Source organism: Pristiophorus japonicus, chromosome 12, assembly GCF_044704955.1.
Source record: "Pristiophorus japonicus isolate sPriJap1 chromosome 12, sPriJap1.hap1, whole genome shotgun sequence".
Lineage (NCBI taxonomy): Eukaryota > Metazoa > Chordata > Chondrichthyes > Pristiophoridae > Pristiophorus > Pristiophorus japonicus.
In genome coordinates, this window is record NC_091988.1 from 31566747 (window position 1) to 31590462 (window position 23716).

The following is a 23716-nucleotide window of genomic DNA, read 5'->3' on the forward strand; positions in this document are numbered from 1 at the left end:
CTCAGGAATCAACCTAGTGAACCTTGAACCTTGACCCACTGAAACCTGCTCCACGAGCCCCACTTCATTTTCCAGAACTGGATCCATCACTGCTTTCTTTCTCCTTGTACTGGAAACACACTGATCAAGAAAAGTCTTCTGCACACATTTCAGGAATTCCTCCCGCTCTTTGTTTTTACACTGTTAGTATCCCAGTCTATGTTTTTTCTTTTTCCTGGCGGTTTCTGGGGACAAATGCCAGCTGCTGGCTGTAGGCCTGCAGCCCAATTCCACGAAGAGAATAACATTGTCCTGGAATAACAGGGAACAAAAGGCATTCACTGCCGTTACCCCTTTGAAATAAGCGGCAACTTCAGGATTTAACACATGTGCATCCTAAGATGGAATTCCTGAAGTTGCAGTCAGTCATTCTCTGATCCGTGCTGGTTATGATGGCCCCCCCCTCATTGTAATTCGGGAAATCGGTGAAACTGACAAAAACTTGGGCTTTTCCGTGGTAATATGGCTCTTAATTACTCCATTAAAAGTTAGGCCTTGTTGAATTGGGTGTAACTGGGGTTTTAACAGCCTATTGACTGCTAAACAAACGTTATAACACTGAAAAACGAATTTTGATATTGTGGAGTGTCAAATTTCTCTTTCCCATGGCAACTATTGATGATTCTGCCATCACCATTTTCACCCTTTCTAGACTCATCTTTTATTTTTTAACTTGTTGCATTACCATCTCCTTTTGCTTTGCACCATCTTCCCTTTTGTCTCTTGATCGCTTCTGCCTTCTATCCAATCACAGACCTTCCCTTTAGTTCTTTCCTTCCCTCCCCCTTTTCCCTGCCCTTGCACTTGCTTAAAAACCTGTTACATCTCTCATTTTTTCCAGTTCTGACAAAGGGTCATTGACCTGAAACGTTAACTCTGTTTCTCTCTCCACAGATGCTGCCTGACGTGCTGAGCATTTCCAGCATTTTCCGTTTTTCTTTCTTAAATGCTGATGTCCAAAGTAACAGTGAGCAGAGTTTTGAATAGTTCTGGCAACCAGCAAGATATGTCTTCAGATTTTTAGAACAAAAATTTTGAAGAATGATTTTAATGCTGCAGAATCTCTTATTGAACTACCCAGATTTTTATTTTGCTTTTTTATAACACAAGGGTCTTTATTTTGAACATTTTACCCTATGTCTTTAAATGCAGTTTTTGTAGGCCCAGAAAAAAATTGGAAAACTAGTTGAAGTTTCAGGCAAATGATGGTATGTTTCTTTAAAGTAATTGGCAAATGCCAATCTATATTCATCGTGTTTATTTCTCAAGGTTATAGAGGTAGAGTCTGCAGAGGTGGAGGCAAAGAGCAAAGTTGTAAGGATAGATGAAGAATCAGCTACTGAGAAAGCACATGAAGCCCACGCTTTGAAGAATGAGTGTGAGAGTGAGCTAGCAGAGGCTATTCCAGCTCTGGAGGCTGCACTTTCTGCCTTGGATACTTTGAAGGCAAGTCTCACAATCCACTTTTAAGGGCTAAAAATTTGTTGGCTTAGTGCCACCTGTTAGCGCCCGTTTCTTAAAATGCAGTGCCTTTTGGAACAATTTAAGCTAAATGGTACTTTTATTGCATTAAAACATTATAAGTAAGGCAAACATCTGTTTTAATTAAACAGCAGTAACTGTATGCATAAATATATCTATTCAATTTGCATTTTAGCCGTCTGACATCGCAATTGTTAAATCAATGAAGAACCCTCCGCAGGGGGTCAAACTAGTGATGGCTGCTATCTGTGTCATGAAACTCATCAAACCAGAAAAAATCAATGATCCTTCTGGAACAGGGGAAAAGGTAAAACCCAAAGCAGCAATGCATTCAAGTTTATACTTCTGACAAAGTGTGCATTTTGTAAGCAGATTTCTCCTGCATTTTAATCTATTCTGCACATATTTACATAAAACAAAGGACATACCATGGACCTTTGATAATCTGCCATAATTAGGATGACCATATTTTCCAAACTGAATCCAGCGACACACTGGGTGGGGGCACAGCCAAGTAGCCAGGACACATTTCAAGAAAACTGGTATGACGACTTTGTTGCTTCTGATGTGGAATTTGTGTAGAGCCAACGTCGTTTTCACTCTACACCGAATCTCAAATCTTGCGTATGTTCTGGCAATAGTGCAGTACCATCTATACTTGTCCCTGAATTGCCTAATTTTAAATCTGTTCCAAACAAACTGAGCTTTAAGGTGTGAAAATTCCTCTGTCCGAGAGGTTTTCAGAAACCCCTTCTGGTGGGAGAATTTAGAACTTGCCTTATTCAGTTTAAAAAAAAACACGATGGACTATACTAATCTGAGGTAAAATAAATCCACTCACCCACCAGCTCTCACTGCGCCCTTGGCTTCTCCCATGTACTTTAAAGGCCCTCCAGTCAGTCACTATTGGCCGAAACATGGGGTCAAGTGACTCAATCCCCGAGAGTGCAGTGTGGCTCGAGCTATCGATGGGGCCTTTTCTCTGCTGCGTTGCATTGTGGGAAGGCAGGGCCGCCATCGCTATCTTCGTTCAACTGGCTCCTGGAATTCGTTCCTGAGCTCAAATCGGCTGGGAACAGGCCGAAAATTTTGCCTGGGATTTCTGTAATTCACTTTAAAAAAAAAAAAAAATAAATAAAGACTCTATGGCCCCAAGTTTTGGCCCGCGCCGAAAACGGCGCACCTCCGAGTTGGATGCCTGTTCTTCGCGCCTAAAAGTGCACTAGAAAAAAACTTCGATATTCTCCGGCTCCTCGGAGCTCGATCTCAGCTTGGCACGGCACGCTCTTCACAGCGGGGGACGGAGCCAAACACTCGCGCCGATTCTGTAAGTAGTGGGGGGCGGGTCCAATTTAAATGAGCCAACGTGGTGCCGGCAACCCTGCGCGTGCACGTTGGAGCGTGCGCGCACGTGCAGTGTCAAACAAACATTGGCACTCGGCCATTTTTAAAAGGACTCGGCTGCCGTCGAGCCACTGACGCCGCCCCTTAAACGTGGCCGAATGGCCTCAGCCCCCTTGAAAAGCTGCGTGCCTCTGGTGTTGATCCTTTGCCTGCCGGCCAGCCACTAACAGAATGAAGGCCTGCCTGCAGCACAGCAGCTCAGCTCGAAGGCTGCTTGCTGCCACTGTTGGGGCTGCCGTCGAGACACTGACACCACACCGCTGCCTGTCTCCAACATGAAAGGCCTGCCTGAAGCACAGCAGCTCAAAAGCTGCTGCTGTTTCACACAGGTAGGAACATGGTTTATTTAATCTTTTCTTTGCTTATAAATTTTTATTCAGGTTGGATTTATTTGTATAATATTTGTATAAGTATAACTAAGGATTGATTGTAGAATTTAATGACTTCCCTCCACCCCCCCCCCCACCTCGTTCCCTACGCCTGATTTTCTAAAGTATAGACAAGGTTTTTTCGAGCGTAGAAAAATCTTCACTTACTCCATTCTAAGTTAGTTTGGAGTAAGTTTTCACTGCCGAAACTTTGAAAACAGGCGTAAGTGGCCGGACACGTCCCCTTTTGGAAAAGAAATTCTGTTCCAAAGTGAAACTGTTCTAACTGACTGGAACTGGAGCAAACTAAATGCCGAGAATTTGAATTTCTAAGATACTCCGTTCTACACCAGTTGCTCCAAAAAATCAGGAGCAACTGAGGCCGAAACTTGGGCCCTATATGGGGATGAGTTTTCTGATCCAGGGACTCTTCCTGGGACATTGTTTGCCTGGGGACACAGTACCTAATCTGGGTACTGTTCCCGGTAAATGGGGACCTGTGGCCAGCCTAGTTATAATGGAGTGGAAAATGGAAATTTTGGAATATTTAAGATTGCCCAGCATCACTTCGCTCCATTACTTTCCTACTGCCAGCAAGGTGAACTGTCACTGAAATGGCTGATCTGTTACCTAATCTGCTAGCTCAAAGCTCATGCCGTGACCACAACTGCCAGATCCAGAGAAGTTTTCCTGATGGCAACACCCTCCCCCACCCCAGCAACAGAAGTGCTCACCTCTGGCTATTCTGTCCGCTGCCTCCACAGAGTTGAGCTCAATGGAACCGCCGACTTTAAAATCAATAAAAAAAGCTTTCTTCCTTAAACACATTCCTGGGCTTGTGAGCAGTGCACATGTTTTTGATAACATCAGTTAACTAGTAAAAATGTATCCCAACTTGCTGGAGTTATGCTAAGTGGGCGGGGTAGTGGAGCTGGGGCTGATGGGGGAGATATTGCTGTACATGCTGTGGCAGTCTTTAGGCATTATTAGCTTTTTAGGAGGAGTATGGGATGTGAAGATTAATTGAATACAGAATTGATTTGATAGAGCTTTACTTTCAAAAGTTTAAGTCATGGACTAAATGCCATTTCATTCTGATTAGCAGTAGACTATCAGTTAGCACAGCAAACACATTGATATAAAAGTAACCTTTGGATTATTAAAATATTTTAATTTGGCTTATTTTCAAGATTTGGGATTACTGGGGACCCAGTAAGAAGTTGCTGGGTGATATGAATTTCCTAAGAGATTTAAGGGAGTACGACAAAGACAATATTCCAGTAAGTTTTCATTATATATTTTTGTATATATGTTCATTATATAATATTTGTGTTAGCTGTAAGCTGTTTTCAATATTGTTATGATTATTTCAGTACTTTTCATACCTTGTCTACATTTAATCAATGAAATAGCCTAGCACTAGATTTGTGATCCTTTTATGATACAATCCATTGTCTGCTGGGTTTGCAATTAGATTTCCCAATGGATCTTAATCACAATTTTTAAAGTTTCTATTCTGTGTGACATAAACATGTATATTCATTGCCTGGAAATTTAGAAATCCGCCAACAAACATAAGAAAAATATTGATAGGGGCTCTCTAAAATGAGAGCCTTATGCCTTGTTTCTGTTAATGCTGCTTCTCAGAGGATTGATGCCATTATTTTGACACCTGTAGGCCTAGAAATTTGATGGCCCTGCGCTCATTTTTCAGGTGCTAAGTGGGCACCTAAGCCTTAATTATTACGGCCAGGTTTGTGTACAAGCCGAAACTCCATTGCTCACCATATTGATATAGGCAACAAAATAGGCATCCAGGGCACAAGACTGAAGCAGGTGTTAGGCACTTTGCATAGACACCTAAGCCTCCATTATGACGGCCAGAAGCATGTACTCGTTACAAGCCAGAAGTGCGCTGCCTGCCATATTGATATAGGCAACAAAATAGGTGTCCAAGACCCATGACGGAAGTTAGACACTTTGCATAGTCACAGAAGAGGCTTAACATCTATTTTAGGGCCCTGATGCAAAACTGAACACAGCCAGTGCAGGCTGGCTGTGTTCAGGAAAACCAGGTCTACATGCGGCCTAACCAGTGTTCTTAATGAGACCACCAAAAAAGTAAGTCCTTTAAATGTACTTACTTGAATGTAGAATCAGGAGGTCCAGAAGTCCTTCTCCTGGTTCTAGTGCAATCCTGCAGACTGTTGCCAGCTCCCAATTGCATCCACCAATACCGCCCCCCTCCCAATTGACTTCTTAATTGTCCCCCTTCCTCCAGATCACAACCTCCCCCAGCCGCCCCTTTCCCTAAAACAACCTACCTGAGATCCACTGTTGGCAACACAGTGGCAAGAAAATCAAATATTCTTCACTAGCTAGTTGCCTTAACTGGGTCTCGCAGATGTCCACAGCTTGTCAATCTGAGATAAATGAGGACCAAGACCCAATATAGGGTACAATTTGGGCCTACCCATTCTGGCACAGGAATCGTTCCCTGCGCAGAGTTTGCACTGTATATTTTTAAGTTCTTTTATCAAGAATCTGTAATTCCTGGATATTAAACAATGGCCACTATCAGAGTGCATGTCTGTAATCCAGGTTATACACAGATTCTTTATAATACTGGTAACTGAGACCCCAGGCTGTTTTCTATCATAGCATAAGAACATAAGAAATAGGAGCAGGATCAGGGCATACGGCCCCTCGAGCCTGCTCCGCCATTTAATACGATCATGGCTGATCCGATCATGGACTCGGGTCCACTTCCCTGCCTGCTCCCCATAACCCCTTAATCCTTTATTGATTAAGAAACTGTCTATCTCAATGACCCAGCTTCCATAGCTCTCTGAGGCAGCGAATTCCACAGATTTATATCCCTCTGAGAGAAGAAATTTCTCCTCATCTCAGTTTTAAATGGGCGGCCTCTTATTCTAAAATTATGCCCCCTAGTTCCGGTCTTCCCTATCAGTGCAAACATCCTCTCTGCATCCACCTTGTCAAGCCCCCTCATAATCTTATACGTTTCGATAAGATCACCTTTCATTCTTCTGAATTCCAATGAGTAGAGGCCCAACCTACTCAACCTTTCCTCATAAGTCAACCCCCTCATCCCCGGAATCAACCTTGTGAACCTTCTCTGAACTGCCTCCAAAGCAAGTATATCCTTTCTTAAATATGGAAACCAAAACTGTACACATTACTCCAGTTGTGGCCTCACCAATACCCTGTATAACTGTACCCTGTATAACTGTAGCATATGTAATTCCCAAATTAAAAAAAAAAAATTATAATTTTACCCCTCACATTTTTCTCCTTCCTATCCTGAAAACACTTGCGCATTCTGGAATATGATTTCACACTGTGGTGTTTTGGCCAAGTGAGTGTTGGCAGTATTATTTAAATTGTTTGGGATTTATAGGATTGCAGAAACTTATGAACTTTGGTCAATTTGGCCGGCCTGGCCCACAATTTACTGAATCTAACATCATGAAGACCACATAATTGCTTAATTATTTAGCCTCTGAAAAAATATTCCAAGGTATTTGGTATGGTACTATATGTTTGCTGTTATTTACAGTAAAGAAAGAACAATGGTCTGAACGCCAAAATGCTGTAAGATTGAATGCATTAGCAACATTAATAATATATTTTGCATAGATTTATTTTTTTTCTAAGAACTTTCAACAAAGGCTTTTATTTATTGGATTTATTTTGTGTGATTTTAAATATTTTGTGCTTTTTCCCCCCCCCATAAATGTAGTCATGTTAACATGCACCATTACATTTTTCTCCTGGATAGGTTCTTGTCATGCAGAAGATACGCATTGAATACCTCAGCAATCCAGACTTTGACCCACAGAAGGTAGTTAAAGCCTCGTCTGCTGCAGAAGGGTTGTGTAAATGGATCCTTGCCATGGAGGTGTATGATCGTGTGGCAAAGGTAGTGTATGCGTAGTTTTGATTTTACATGGCCAAAGCAGCGAGAACTGCATTAATGTAGAAATATTTTTCAAATTAATAAATAAATAAAAATCAATTCCGTCTTTGCACAGCTTGGGAAGATGCTCATTGTGATGATAAGGGCAACATGTGACTAATTTATGCTAACCTGGCTACTTTGCATGTGTAAATTAGGTATTTAGAAAACATAACTTCCCTAATAACTCAGAAAAAAGACCTTGTGAAATGGCTTATGGGACTTTCCTGCATCGATTCCGCTGCCTTTTCATGGATTGCAATCTTAACCTGCTTTTCTGAGCAGGCGAAAGGGACACCCAATAGAAGCCAGTGAGGTCCTTCTTTAAATATGCAGATCGCCAGACTGGCATTTTAAATGGAGACTAGCATGGGGAACTGGCAAGAGGAGCTGGGGCCTGAAGAGGCCCAAAGAAGTAAGTGGTTTTATTTTTTTAGTTTCTTTGTGGGGCCAGGAGAAGCAGTGGTGCTCCTCTTGGCTCCACAAGGAAATCTTAGACCTCCTCTTCTCTGGGCTTCCCTCTCGCTCGTTGACTGTGAGGACCTCCAGGACCCCCTCCCAACCATTTCACTGAGTGCTGGGGACTGCTCTTTTTGATCTCCAGTGGCAACCTCCTGCCATCTAACATCCTGCAGCCACCCACCAACCAACTGTTGCTTCCCACCCTGTTTGAGCGGGAGACTTCTAAAATCTCCTGGGCCTCGCGCTGCAAGGGTCTAGATGGTTTGCTGTCTGCCTCTGTCCCCACCGGCACGATTCCTGCCCCTAGTTATAATCGACCTTTGTCTTTCATTGTATTTTCCTCCTCATGCTTTTTCCTGTGCCAAAAGGAACATGGACGATGTGTTTGTAGTCTCCGCCCTTTGCTACTTTCTAAATTCCAACTTTGGGTCACATGAGATCTGCAAAGATGACTCCGCCTCTGAATTTTCCTCCCTCGCTATTGGCATCTTTCTTGACCATAGAAGCATAGAAGTTTACAGCACAGAGGGAGGCTGGCCAGCCCATTGTTGCCGCACGGCTGTTTGGCACAGCAATCCAAAACTAATTCAATTGCCCTGGTCTCTTTCCCATGGCACTGTATTTACTCTGCTTCAACTGCATATCTAATTTCCCTTTGAAAGGCACAAGGGTAGATTTTCCTGTTTGCTGTACCTAAAGTTGTCATTCCCCAGGCCTAATGAAGAAGAAAGAGGATTAGAGAGCCAATACATAGTGTACTCACTGCACTGCACTGGGATTTCCTGAGGCTCCCCTGCAATACATCACCAGGCCTGCACCTGTAGTAGGCATAAGCTCAGTGTTGGAGGGGGTGTTCCCAGTCACCTCTCTCAGTTTCCTCAATTTCAGTTGGCTGGGTGAGTTTGAAGAAATCGAGTGCAAGACTCTGCACCAGGATTCTGACTGACTTGGGTGTCCTGGAGCTGGACCGAATATGAAGCAAACTAATAAAGCTTTAATTTTAAATCCCTTTCCCAAATGGATATAAAGGCCTATAGGGCCTGCAGCTGCGCTCCTAATCATTACCCAGTTTTCAGGTGCAAAGCCCAGGCAGTGGTGGACCTCTGCCTAGATTGCGGATAAGCCACAAAAGTGGTATTCTCAATAATAACACATGCCGTTTAGTTCAAGTGCACTGTGCCTGTCAGGTGTCCAGCGAGTATTCATAGAGGAAACGTGTCTGTGCACTGGTCTCTGTCTTGATCACTCTCTGTGGCAAAGCATTCCTCTCTTTTTCAGAAAATGTAAATATTGCAGATGTTGCGGTAATTAAAAACGAGAATGATCTGTGACATTGCAATTTTAGGTTGTTGCTCCTAAGAAGGCTCGTTTGAATGAAGCACAGAGGTCGTTGGCTCAGACCATGGGAATTCTAAACCAGAAGAGAGCTGAGCTTAAGGATGTTGAAGATCATCTTGCTGATCTGAAGAACACATTTCAGGATAAAACTGATGAAAAAGCACAACTGGAGTTCCAAGTAGACCTCTGTGCTAAAAAGCTGGAGAGAGCAGAGAAGCTGATTGGAGGACTGGGGGGAGAAAAATCAAGGTTAGATGCTGAAAAGCTCATGTTCTCTCTAGTCTGCTCTGATCATAGGGCAAAGTGGCAGTGAAACATAATTTTAGGGCCAATTTCTACCCCTCTCACTCCCCTCACCCCTCTTCCCATCCATTGGAAGTACACTGCACCTGCTGATACATCAGTGTGTTCACATTTCTTGGCGTGTGCTGGGAACAGGGAGTGGACACGGACAAAGTCTTAGGATATTTGAGGTGCATCCTGAAAAATACAAATGCTGGTTCCAATGTCCTAGTTGGGCTGGGTTGGAGTGTGTAAAGCCCAGAAATAAAAAGTGAAAGTTAAATTTAATTCAATTATCTTTTCATTTGGCTATCTTGCAATAAAATAGAATTTGTTTATAATTCGTGCTGATTTTGGTGAGAAATATTGATTTCAACAAAAATAAAATGGAGTCTTGTTGCATTCACAACCACACCTTCAATTATTTGCTTTGATTCTAGTAATTCATTTGCTAAAGATCCTTATTTAAAATCCACTTAAATGTACAGAAATTGCTGGTTGGTTTCTTTTCAACATATGTGAATCATTTCTGAAAATGTTACCTTAATTTCTAGGTGGTCAAAGGCTGCAGATGATTTACAAATCATATATGATACCTTGACTGGGGATGTGTTAATTTCAGCAGGTGTCATTGCTTATCTCGGAGCTTTTACTGCAGCTTTTCGTCATGAATGTATTGTTGAGTGGACCACTTTATGTAAGGTATTCAAACTTGTATTTTTCATTCAGTTTCGTTGAGGCAGATACCTTCATTGATTCTTGTCTGTCACTTATTAATATTTGCTCACTACCACTGTGGTGGTGCTCTCTGCCTCTCTCCTGAGATGTTCTGTCAGATATGTGATCAATTACTCTTTTTCAGACAATCACCTCTGTCATATTCACCGCACTTTTTCATACTTTGACTCCTCTCAACTGCTCTACACTTTACTTTCTATAGAGTTCTTTGATGTGCTCGGTGAAGCCCCTAAACACGCCAAGCGACCCCACCAAACTCCTAAGCATTCTGCTCAACACAGGACATTTCTGAAAACCACCTAAAAAAGCAGCAATATAAAATATTTTAAATTGTTAATGGATCTAGTTTAGAGAGTGGGATTGCTCACGACATTTTCTTTTCAATCCTTTAGCCTGAATTTCAATTCAGTACAGATTGCAGGGTTCAGGTCTCTCTACGTGGGCTGCAATGGTAATATGAAAATGCTAGAAACGCATAGCAGGTCCACCAGATGGAGACCCGTTGTTCTGAATGTATTTCCTTAATTTTCTGCATTTGCTTCCAGAAGATATGGACAGGCTGCTGAAATGGGTTGACACGTGGCAAATGAAATTTAATGCAGACAAGTGTGAAATGATACATTTTGGTAGAAAGAACAACGAGAGGCAATTTAAGCTAAACTGTATAATCCTAAAGAGAGTACATGAACAGAGAGACCTGGGGGTATGGGCCCAAGTTTCGGCCTCAGTTGCTCCTGATTTTTTGGAGCAACTGGTGTAGAACGAAGTATCTTAGAAATTCAAATTCTCGGCATTTAGTTTGCTCCAGTTCTAGTCAGTTAGAACAGTTTCACTTTGGAACAGAATTTTTTTTTCAAAAGGGGGCGTGTCCCGGCCACTTACTTCTGTTTTCAAAGTTTTGGCAGTGAAAACTTATTCCAAACTAACTTAGAATGGAGTAAGTGAAGATTTTTGTACATTCGAAAAAACCTTGTCTACACTTTAGAAAATCAGGCGTAGGTTACAAATTAGACGTAGGGAATGGGGGGGGCGGGGTTTAAAGGGAAGTTTACAAAACATTAAAAACTTCAGTTTTACAAATAAGGAGCCATCATCAATAATAAATACATCAATAAATCAACCAATAAATCAATCAAAAAAAAATTAATAAAAAATAAAAAAAAATTTAAAAATCAATAAATAAAACATTTTCTACTTACCGACTGCAGCACCGGGAGTCCTCCAACAGCGTGCTGGGATGGTCCCCCAGTGTGTCTCTGTCAGTGTCTCTATCTGTCTGTCTGTGTGTGCGTCTCTCACTGTCTGTTTCTGACAGCGAGGGGAGGGGGAGAAGGGGGGAGGGGGAGGTGGGGGGGGAGAAGAAGGGAGGTGAGGGGGGGAGAAGGGGAGAAGGAGAGAGGATGTAGAGAGAGGAGCGAGGGTGAGAGAGAGGAGGGAGGGGGAGGAGGAGAGGAGAGGGGGAGAGGAGTGAGGGAGGGAGAGAGGAGGGAAGGGAGAGAAGGAGGCTGAATGGCCGGGCCCAAGACCTCGGGTCTCGTGGGGGGTGGGGGTGGGGGGTGGGGGTGGGTGGTGAGAGAGAGTCACGGAGGTCCGGTGGGGGGGTGAGAGAGAGTCGCGGAGGTCCGGGGGGGGGGGAGGGGGAGAGTCGCGGAGATCCGGGGGGGAGGAGGGGAGATAGAGAGTCGCGGAGGTCCAGGAGGGGAAGAGAGTCGCAGAGGTCCGGGAGGGCGGGGGAGGAGAGAGTCGCGGAGGTCGGGTCGCCGGGGGGGGTGGTGAGCGGGAGTCGATTCGGGTCGGGAGGAAGCAGGAGCTGGGCGTGGGAGGAGCCTTATGCACGCAGCCCCAGTGAGGCCATTCGGCCAGGGCTAGGGGCTGTGTGCTTCGGGCCCCTTCCACACAGTTTTGGGCACCTGGAGCTACTGCACATGCGCGCCCACTGTATTTCAGCGCAGGGACCTGGCTCCACCCCCAACAGCTCGTGCTGCGCTGCGCCCGGCTGCAGAAGACCTGCAGGGAGCCGGAGAATAGGGAAGTTTTTTTTAGGCGCACTTTCTGGCGCGAAAAACGGGCGTCCAGGTCCGGGCTGCGCCGTTTTAGGCGTGTCCCAAAACTTGGGTCCTATATGTGCACAAATCATTGATGGTGGCAGGGCAGGTTGAGAAAGTGGTTAAAAAAGCATATGGGATACTGAGCTTCATATATAAAGGTATAGAGACAAAGGATATGATAAACCTTTATAGAACAATGGTTCAGCCTCAACTGGAGAATTGTGTCCAATTCTGGGCATCGCTCTTTGGAAAGGATGTGAAGGCCTTAGAGAGGCTGCAGAAAAGATTTATGAGAATGATTCCAGGGATGAGGGACTTCAATTACGTGGATAGAGTGGAGAAGTTGGGGTTGTTATCCTTAGAGCAGAGAACATTGGAGGAGATTTGATAGAGGTATTCAAAATCATGAGTGATTTAGATAGAGAGAAACTTCCCATTGGTGGAAGGGCCGAGAACCAGAGGACACAGATTCAAAGTGATTGGCAAAAGAACCAAAGGTGACACGAGGAATATCTTTTTTACGCAGCGAATGGTTAGTATCTGGAATGCACTGCCTGAAAGGGTGGTGAAGGCAGACTCAATCATGGCTTTTAAAAGGGAATTGGATAAGTACCTGAAGGAAAAATAATTGCAGAGTCACGGAGAAAGGGCAGAGGAGTGGGACTAGCTGAAGTGATCTTGCAGAGGGCCGGCATGCGCTCGATGGGCTGAATGGCCTCCTTCTGTGCTGTAACCATTCCATGATTCTATTTTTATTTTAGATTTTTAACCCATTTTTAGTGGGCAATAACGCTCTGAAGAGACTAAGGTAGCTGAGGTGCAAAATGGAAGTGGCACTCTTCTGAGCATAAATTGGGGAAAATTGTTGTGGCACTATAGAGGGAGCTTTACCGATCATTCAGCCTGTTGTACCAAAACTGTGAGCGCTTGATGTTGATAGAGGATGGAAGTAGTTGAAACTCTTCTGTTCCGCAGCCTCCACATCCTTTATGTTTGAGAACAAAAAGTTGTATCACTCCATCAACATGTGGCTCCTATTTACACTCCCCTTTCATTTTGAAGTAATTTGCTTTTAAACATTTTTTTAATTAGGCTAGTGGTATTTATATTTTTCTTCCTAAACAATCTTCATTAACCATCTCTATTTTTCCTATGTTCACAGTCTAAAAATATCCCTTCTTCAGGTGAATTTTCCCTCAGTAAGACACTGGGAGATCCTATTACAATTAGAGCATGGAACATTGCTGGATTACCAACAGACAGCTTTTCAATTGACAATGGCGTGATTGTTAGTAACTCCAGGCGATGGTGAGTACTTACCACATCAATATGTTACGCAGTAATGGATGCCATCTTGCCAAACTAATGGCAAAACTCTCCTGTGGCTCCCTGAAATCAGGCTGTTGGATAAAAGCTTGAGAGCTGTGGTCCTTTTCTCTGTCACAGCCAGAGCTGTATGTGCTACTATGGACCTTCATTGCAGATCTGACTACAGCAACAAACATAGCTCCTCTAAAGTTTCATGACTGAAGCATTCGTTATCACAGCAATCCTGACATTGCTGAATTATGCTTGAAATCAGCTTTCAAATCACTACATTAGCAATTTTAGTTTCTCTGTGACCCATTATTAAAAAATGCTGCTTTAAAAGAAAATAAATGTAATAAGTGTAAACTAAAATGATACAATCTTCTCCAGTGAAAAATATTTGTGTCCATTTCTGCTGTAAAGGATTAAGTAAATCGCTATTGTGATTTTACTGATTTCAGGCCATTAATGATTGACCCACAAGGACAGGCCAATAAATGGGTGAAAAATTCTGAGCGTGATAATAAGCTGAGTATTATTAAGCTGACAGACCTGGATTACATGCGAATACTAGAGAACTGTCTCCAGTTTGGCACACCTCTCCTATTGGAAAATGTTGCTGAGGAACTGGATCCTTCACTTGAGCCTCTTTTGCTCAAACAGATTTTCAAACAAGGTATCTAACTGCTTCTGACTTGACATCATTTTGGAAATAAAAATTACTTGTTCAAAAGTGGACATTTGATGCAAAAACTCAGTTCTCTATTTTGATTTGCAGTGGAGTGATTATATATTATAACTGAGTATTAATAATCATGTAACCATTTTTGTTTTATTTAATGCAACATTTTCATTTGGCAGATGAAGGTATTAAGGTTTGCTTACCTAAACCAAATGTTTGTGTTAAGTGACCTAGGCTGATGCATGTACAGTATATCAAGTAAAACTGGCAGTTCACACATTGGTGTTGTTTGGCTCATATACATCGCCGTGTCAATTCGTGTATTTATACTATAAACTGGATCACCATGGCATAGGAGCCAATATTTGAAAGCATGAAAATTAGTTTTGATGATGGAGGAGCTAGTAATCATTTGTCTAGCAACTCAGATCAGTACCAATGGTAAATGTTTCCTTTACAAATGACAGCAGTCTTATATGATGTGCATATACAGTAGACACCTCAAGTTGCTGGAGAAATACTGCCAGCGTTGTCTCCGCAAGATCCTGCAAATCCCTTGGGAGGACGGGCGCACCGGCATTAGTGTCCTTGTTCAAGCCGGCATCCCCAGCGTCGAAGCACTGACCACACTCGACCAGCTTCGTTGGGCGGGCCACATTGTTCGCAAGACTCCCAAAGCAAGCGCTTTACTCGGAACTCCTACACGGCAAGCGAGCCCCAGGTGGCCAGAGGAAATGTTTCAAGGACATCCTCAAAGCCTCCTTAATAAAATGCAGCATGCCCACTGACACCTGGGAATCTCTGGCTAAAGACCGCCCTAAGTGGAGGAAGAGCATCCGGGAGGGCGCTGAGAAGCTCGAGTCTCGTCGCCGAGAGCATGCAGAAAACAAGTGCAGGCAGTGGAAGGAGCATCCGGCAAACCAGACTCCCCACCCACCCTTTCCTTCAACGACTGTCTGTCCCACCTGTGACAGAGACTGTAATTCCCATATTGGACTGTTCAGTCACCTGAGAACTCACTTTTAGAGTGGAGGCAAGTCTTCCTCGATTTCGAGAGACTGCCTATGATGGTTGATGTTTTATAATGCAGTGTGTGTCGTTATATACATATGGGTTAGATTTTGTGCGATAGTGTAAAATAGGGGATAGTGAATCGGCAGCCCGTTCCATTGAAATCAATGGAAATAATAATCAGGAGAGATGTAAAAAAAGGCCGCCAATCATCTTCCTGACTTGGACATGTTCCAAGGAAGGATGTTCCTTCATCATTGCTGAGTCAAAATCCTGAAACTCCCTACCTAACAGAATTGTGGGAGTACCTTCAGCACACGGACTGCAGCGGTTCAAGAAGGTCGGCCCACCACCCCCTTCTCAAGGGCAACTAGGAATGGCCAATAAACACTGACATTGTCAGCGATGACCATATCCTGAGAATTTTTTTTAAAATCAGCAAATGTTTTTTTTTTAAAGTCTACTTTAAAAATGAGTTTTGAAAAGTTTTTTAGGCTTGAGCTACAGATAAAATGTTTGCTTGTTTTTCTGTCAAAACAATGAGAAGGAACCTCATGAATTTTTTCCCTTTGTTTTCAGGTGGTGTGAGTTGTATCAAACTCGGTGAGATAATTATTGAGTATTCTTTTGATTTCCGACTCTACATCACAACCAAGCTGAGAAATCCCCACTACTTGCCAGAGTTGGCAACAAAGGTTTCCCTGCTCAACTTTATGATCACCCCTGAGGGGCTTGAGGACCAGCTGTTGGGGATCGTTGTTGCTAAGGAGAGGTATACTCAGCCATTTAAAGCGTGGTTCTTTCCAAACTCTAATTTTTTATTTTACTGAACTGATAATTCAAAATAGCTTATTGTATCGTCAGCTGTCATTGCTTGACAAATGTGCAAAACAATGACAATACTCTTAATGCATTCGAAATAATTATTTTCCCATTTAATGATAGATATTGATAGATGTTAAATTTTTATAGATGTTAATTTTGATGAGAACATAAGAACAGAAGAAATAGTAGCCGGAGTACCTGCTCCGCCATTCAATAAGATCATGGCTGATCTGAACTTGGCTTCAACTCCATTTACCTGTCTGCTTCCCATAACCCTTGACTCCCCTATAGTTCAAGAATCTGACTATCTCAGCCTTGAATATATTCAATGACTCAGCTTATGTCTCTTTTCCTGTAGCAGATTGGAATTATGTGTTAAGACTGAATTTTCCCAGATTAAAAAATGAGTTTCACAATCAATACAATATTGAACCAGTGACCCACTTTTGCTTGCCCTACTGAGACAAACTCTACAGCCGTAATCTCCCACAAGCATTCCCAGAATCTTTTTTCCGAAAACTGCAAAATGCTCTTCTTTGACCACAGAGTACCTCCCCCTCCCACATTCAATGATCCTTTCAAATATCCAGCAAACTGATTCCTTACCCTCACACAACTAGGGAGAACTGTCCCCAACCCCCAGTCTTAAGCACAAAACTTCTAGGTATGGATGCCCCAGCCGGGACCAAGATGTTTGTTCCATTCCCAAGTGATCTACTTCAGGATACCAAACAACACAAGGAAGGAGTATCGCTTTGCAGCCCCCAACCTCCCAAAAGGCAGAACACACACACCAATTTTGGCTTGGCAAACCTCCCCACAAAGGAAACCCAACCAGCGATACCCCCAAGTGACACCCCTCACAACATGGAAGATGGGAGCTCCACTGGACATGCCATCCCCAACTATTGCTCATAGCTGCTCTTCTACGACAACCACAAAAGCAAATCCTAATCCACCGACTAACACTGAGCTACCTCTGGATGCAGAGAGCATCACTTAAGCAAAATACTCCGGATGCTGGAATCTGAAATAAAAACAGAAAATGCTGGAAATCTCAGCGGGTCAGACAGCATCTGTAGAGCAAGAAACAGAGTTAGCATTTCAGGTCAATGACCCTTCACTTAAGCCCTACTCTACCACTGCTGACTTTCAAGGATTGCTGACACATACCACCCGTATGAACAAGTGTGATACAACTGAGACCAGTCCTGGAATGAGAAAAGGATCACCAGATTAGCAGCTCCTCTGAGAACCAGATTATGCCGTTCCACCATCTAGCTAAAAGCTGTCACCTTACCCAACATGACCAATATCATTATTTTCAGAAAAAGCACTACCTCCAGAACCCTGTAATACTTTGCAACATCAGCATAAGCCAACCTCCTTGGAACCTTTCCTCTGATCCCTAACAGTCTCTGGCAGCTGCATCTCCACCCTGTGTAACATTCCTACCTCCATGACCAAGGATCAGACAGAAAACTTGAAAGAAGCCTGGGATTGTGATCAAGGCCTACCATTAAGGGAGGAGAAATGGCCAAGGGTATGGAGTCAAACCTTAAACTTACATTTACAAAGAATAAAGAAGGCAAATTAGCATCAAACTAGAATTCATTGCTATTTAGGAAGATTGAATTTCTGTGGAATTCTCTCCATTGTCTGTTGTGACTTTGACACAAAATCTCCAAAGAGTCTAGAGAAATGGTGTAAACAGCATTCATGCCAATTTTCTTGGTTTCTGTGGATCTTCTGCTGAAGTTATAGTGACAATCGGTAGATCCCTGAAAATTCAACTCTATTATGTAAACCAAAACACTGATCCAATTTTTTAATGTTTTTTTAATTACTTTCACACATTATTTTGGCCAATATTTATCACTCAACCAATATCACTAAAACAGATTATCTGATCATCATCACATTGCTGTTTGTGGGAGCTTGCTTTGAGCAAATTGTCTGCCACATTTCTTACATTACAACAGTGCCGGGATTTTCCCGTTTCCACCCGCACGGTGCGAGGGGACCCGGTAGACTCTGGGTTTCCCCACAAGCTGTGGTATTTTAACTCAACAGCGTGCGTATGGCGTAATGGGCGGGTTCCCAGCCCGGAAGCCAGCCTGATTGACCGGCTGGCTTCCAGTCAGGCGGGGAACGCAGACTAGATACCGCAGCAACAGATAAGTGCTGGGTCCAGGTGATGTGTGTCGGTAGGGGGGGGTGTGTGGCGGTGGGGGGGGGGGGGGGGGGAAGAGAAGGGTTCCAAGCCCGGGGGTAGTCCAAGCCTGTGGGGAGGCAAGCCGGGGGGGGGGGCGGGGGAGCAGCCAATCCCCCAGGAGGGATCCAATCTCCAACCCCGGGGCGGGGTCTGATCCCAGTCCCTGGAAAGAGTGGAGGGTGGGGGTGGTGGCTGCTGGTAGGGGAGCTAGGGGGGGGTCAGGAGGAAGCACTCCTGCTCCTTCCGGCCCACAACGATTGCTTCCCGAGGCTACGGTTGCCGCGTTGTAGTTGCCAGGAATCTTGAGCCCCAGGATCCCCGGCCGCCTACAGGTTAAATTCGAGGCTTCAGGCTTCATTATTATATTGAAATTGTCAGCCACCTCCTGGCAGCGGGTTGGCTACCCGTTCCCCGTCTGAATAAAAGGTGAAAGTTAGCAAGTTGGGGGAGGACTTTAGATTTTTCCAACTTTCACTTTCCATCCTCCCGCCTCCAACCCATCCGTTTTTTCCTTTTAAAATTCCCCCCAATGATTCAAAAATACTTCATTGGCTAAAAAATGCATTGGGACATCCTGAGGTCATAGAAGGCACTTTACAAATGCAAGACTTTCTTTTATTCTAAAGTTAATACACACACAGGAGTACATTAAAATATTTAGTGAAACTATTGTACAATTAACTGTACATTCATACAGATCATCCCCTAAACATTGCAGGCAGCTTGATGGAGTGATGCATTCCTCTTGCCGGCACCATACGGACAAATTGTGGAGTGTCTTCATAAACTATGTATCAGAATATACAGGCTCATATGTGTGTATTGTATACCTCAATATACAATGAACACTTGAAATTTCTGTATGAATGTACATTTAATCATATGATGGTTTTTTTAAATATGTAAATGACATCATTATGTATAATAGCTTAATAAAATGTGAACCCAATAATAAAAAACTTTAAAAAAAAATAATTGGACCAATTTGGACCAATGTTTCATCCATTTTCATTAATATTTTCTAAAGCACAATTAATTCATTATTGAGGTGATTTCTCTCTCTTTGTCATCACTACTTGGCACTTTACCCCAATGACACCACTGACATTGGGAATGCAACATTGTAATATATACCTTAAAAATCCCATCATCATTAATATCACTCCTCAGTTCTATTACAGAACAATTATACGGCGATGTTCCGGCAAACTGAAATGCAGGATCCACTGCTTCACTACGCCACATGACCCAAATACACTTGAGCACCTCTACATATTAGTTAATAAGAACTTGGGCAAGAAATTGGGTGCATTTGTGCCCCCGGGGGGTGCTAGCGGGGAGCAAATGCCTTTGCAACTGGGCGCGGCGCTGACATCGACTCCCGCCATATTGGGTGGGAGTTTAGTGGCAGCGCTACATGTTGCACCCCGATCTCCCGCACCTGGAGATCGTGACGTCATCACCGTGTGCATGCGTGCCTCATTAGTGTCCCAGACCCGAAATTCACTTTCTCCTCCTGCAGCTGCGCGAACACCGGCAGCTGCAGGAAGCGTGGATCCGAGCGGCTGGCCACTACCGGGGCAGTGATTAAAGGCAAGGTGGCCAAGGTAAGTAAAATAAAAGTTATCTTTGTTGATGCCGTTTTCTTCGTGGGTTCCTGCCCACGATCGTTCAGCCCGGCACTCTGAGTGCTGGGCTGATGGCGCGGGTTCGCCGCTCCCTTGGTGGCCCAGGTAGGTCCAGTTTTATTTGCAGAGCCTGCAGTGATGGCCCTTCCCTTTAAGGGAGGGACGGGCCCATTGAATGTGACAGTGCTGCACGGCCCAGTGTGCAGCGCTGCTGAGGTTTCCGCGCCGCCCGCATCCTTTAGCGCTCCAAGAAGGAAGTGGAGTACTTGATTTGGCGCTTCACTTCCTTCCTGGAGCGCTAAAGCCATTTTTTTGAGAGCAGGGAAACATTAGCGCTTGGCACTGAGTTTCCAAGCTTTCAAAGGTTACCGCCCCCAAACGGGCCGATAGTGAATTTTTCCCCCTGCAGTTGGTAAAAGGCACTTAAGTTCTTGTACTTTTCATTTATTGAAATTTTTGTATTAATTGGTTTATACCTGTAGCAATAGTCTGTTGGAACAGCGCACTGGTGCACTCTACTACCAGATTTGTTGCTTTTTTGAAATTTCCAATGATTTAATCCAGTTATAACAATATTCAACACAATAATTAAACCCTGTGATCATAGAAAGTATGGTTACTGTTTACTGTTGGCAGTGTAGTAGTACATTATCAGTTATACCATCTTTTTGAATTACTTTATAAACTCCATTTAATATTTTACAATCGATGTGTCAGCCTTACCTTGGTTGTAGTATTCTCGGCTCTGGATCCAATCCTTGCTCCAGAGACTCAGCTTAAATTTCAGTGCAGTACTGAGGGAGTGCTGCACTGTTGGAGGTATTGTCTTTTGGATAAGATGTTAAACCAAGGCCCCAGTTGTCCCCTCGGGTGGATGTAAAAGATCCCATGGCACCAGTTAAAGAACAGACAACTCCTGGCCATCATTTATTCTCAATCAACATAATCTAAAACATATATCTGCTCATTTATTTAATTATTGTTTGTCAGGCATTGCTGTGCATGTATTGACTTCTGTGTTACCCTACATACAATGGTGACATTTCAAAAGTACTTTATTGACTGATGTGCGTGGGAAAAATGGATAATCTCATTAGCCCCCATATTGAACACCATTTTGCCCACTCACATTCTCAGGTTGTGAAAAGTGCTATCTCAATGTTTTCAATTGGTTTGAGCAGGCCTGAGCTGGAGGAAGAGCGGAATGCACTCATCCTGCAGTCTGCATCCAATAAGAAACAGCTGAAGGAAATTGAAGATAAAATCCTTGAGACCCTGGAGGGCTCTGAAGGAAACATTCTGGAAGATGAGAGTGCCATTAAAATCCTGGACTCTGCCAAAATTATGTCTAATGAGATTAGTAAGAAACAGCAGGTAAGAATCTGACAAAGAAGTGTATGTTTTAGAGTTCTCCAATAACTATATTCAGTGCTTATTTTTTACAGTCATTCTAACTTGGATTTTGTTTTAAGAAACCTGTTTCTCGCTTGTGAATTTTGTACCAGGCTCCAATGCATTATGGGTTATTTTGGTGGGCTATTTAACAGCTGTTTAGGATTGGGGAGAAAATCATATCATATCAACACGTGGCATTTCTAATTGATCATACTGATAAATTGCATTAATAGGAATATGAGTTCAGCCGACCATGTTAATTGGGAAATGGTGCCAGGTACGGTATAATATAATTACTGGGGAATAAAATTAATGAGGAAATATAGCAAAGTCAGATTTCCAGGTAAATAATTTTCAAGATGAAAACTAAAGTAAGACACTGGGCTTTGGTAATTTTACACAAAAGTACTCAGTTCAAAGTAAACCTACATTTAAATCTGATTTGATGAAGCATTCTTTATGAATGTCTGTTTTCCTGATTAAGTGTCGTTGTGCACAGGAACAGGAGTAGGTAGGCCATTCAGCCCCACGAGCTTGTTCTGCCACTCAATTAGATCATGCCTGATCTGTCCATCAACTCCATTTTCCTTCCTTTGCTCCATATCCCTTGATACCATTACCTAACAAAAATCTATCGATCTTTAGGGTGAGAGAATTACATATTTCCAGCACCCTATGTGTGGAAAAAGTGCTTCCGGATTTCACTCCTGATGTCCTAGCTCCAATTTTAAGATTGTGCCCACTTGTTCTGGATTCCCCCACCAAAGGAAATAGCTTCTCGGTATCTACTGTCATAAGCTTAAGCAGACCCAGGATCCAGTGATCATTTAGACATGCTCACTAGAGCTTAAAACAAGTGAGGTTTATTCACCCATGGCAGTTGTTTCTTTAGGTACAGTGATCAACAAGTCAAGTAACAGGGATTTCTTCCCACCCTATACCTTCTCACTCTGAGGCCGAGATTTTCCCTACTTCAATGGGTCCGTAGTGGGCAACGTCAGTGGTAGGTCCTGGCCCCACTGCTGGTTCCAGCCTGCTCGGGAAATTGAATTTCCCCTGTTTGAGTTTGTTAAGCCCGCCCAGCGTATTTCCCAGCCAGTTGAAGGAAGCGGGTCTGATGACATCATCTGATGATGCGTCATCAGCCAGTTTCCTTAAAGGGACCATGCACAAATTTATTTTGACATTTGTGCTGTCAGTGTTCTACAGCACTAAGCATTTTACAATGGCGCAAACCTTTCAATGACCTCAGTAGATCATGAAATGTTACTGCAAAACCACACTCAACCTCATCCTGCTGTGCCACTCATCACATCCCCATCACTCTGCCTTTCCTACCCTACTCCTTACTCACAGCAACTTACCTTGCACCTCTACCCATCCGTTTCTATCTACATTATCACTTCCCCATCTCACTAGATGATTGTGGTGGGCTTCTGAGGACCAAGGTGAGAGAGTATAAAGTGCTCCGATGCTGATGGAATAGATGGCAGATGAACAAGAGATGACAGAAGCAATCTGCCAATGGTGGGAGAGATAATGAGGTCAGATTGGATGGAGACTAGTGTAAAGACGCAGCATTCTGAATCTGTAGTGGAAATGGAGTTTAGAGAAGTTAGTGCCTAAGGAAAGATATCTGAAATAGCTGGAAGCTTTGACTTGACATTTGAAGCTGTCAACTCGTCAGCTGAAACAATGGCAAGTGACCTCCCGCCTCAGCTTCACTGACGGGGTCTAGGCACAGCGGGAAACCGGTAGGCGACCAGTAAAATTCAAAAAGCTGAAAAAAAGCATTAAGTGGCTGTAAACGGCTCACCGCAGGCAGACCTGACATTTTGTAAAGGTGCGTGGGGGTGGGTTGACAGTGGGGTCCCGACCCGTTGTCCAAAAAAAATTACTTTCCCACCTGACCCACCACTGACCCCACGGAAAATTCCCCCCTTTGTTCCTTCCTCTTCAAATCCCTCTCCCCAGCTGAACTATTCCTGCCTTTTATCCTTACAGGCTGGGAGTTGTTCCTGATTAAAGGAAATTAAGGTCAACGATTTCTTAAGGCTAATCAAATATATCAATGCCTTGGTGCTTCTGACATATTTTAGATAACTTCTTAAAGCTGTTACCCCTATTACGGATACAGAGCTCTCAAAATGCCTTTGGCGAAGATCCCTCTCACTCTGTTACATTGCTCAATTGAATCCTTTTATAATTTTAGATCACCCCTTAACTTTCTAAACTCAATGGAATATAGCCCAGGCTTACTGTCCTGATAATTTAACCTTTTTAGCCGCTGTATTACTCTGGTAAATCTGCTTTGTACTCCCTCAATGCCAATATATCTTTCCTGAGATGTGGTGCCCAGTACTAAATGCAGTACTACAAATAGAGTCTAGCCAAAGCTCTGCACAAATTAAGCATACCTTCTTCCTCCCTTTTGTATTCCAACCCTCTTGAGATAAAGGCTAACATTCCATTATTCTGTTTGATTACTTTTTATACCTGTACCCTGTGAGTG

General features: G+C 43.4%; 1 protein-coding gene across 2 annotated transcripts in view; it reads left to right on the forward strand.

Moving 5' to 3' along the window:
• The window catches only part of dnah12 (dynein, axonemal, heavy chain 12), a 393315-nt gene that overhangs the window by 289883 nt on the left and 79716 nt on the right, over positions 1-23716 (forward strand). For both annotated transcript variants that reach the window (XM_070895275.1, XM_070895274.1), the window contains 10 exons: positions 1309-1485; positions 1697-1828; positions 4484-4573; positions 7096-7236; positions 9080-9321; positions 9909-10056; positions 13303-13448; positions 13910-14124; positions 15721-15913; positions 20991-21183. In XM_070895275.1, coding sequence (XP_070751376.1) covers positions 1309-1485; positions 1697-1828; positions 4484-4573; positions 7096-7236; positions 9080-9321; positions 9909-10056; positions 13303-13448; positions 13910-14124; positions 15721-15913; positions 20991-21183 — 1677 coding nt within the window. The remainder of the gene's footprint in view (positions 1-1308; positions 1486-1696; positions 1829-4483; positions 4574-7095; positions 7237-9079; positions 9322-9908; positions 10057-13302; positions 13449-13909; positions 14125-15720; positions 15914-20990; positions 21184-23716) is intronic.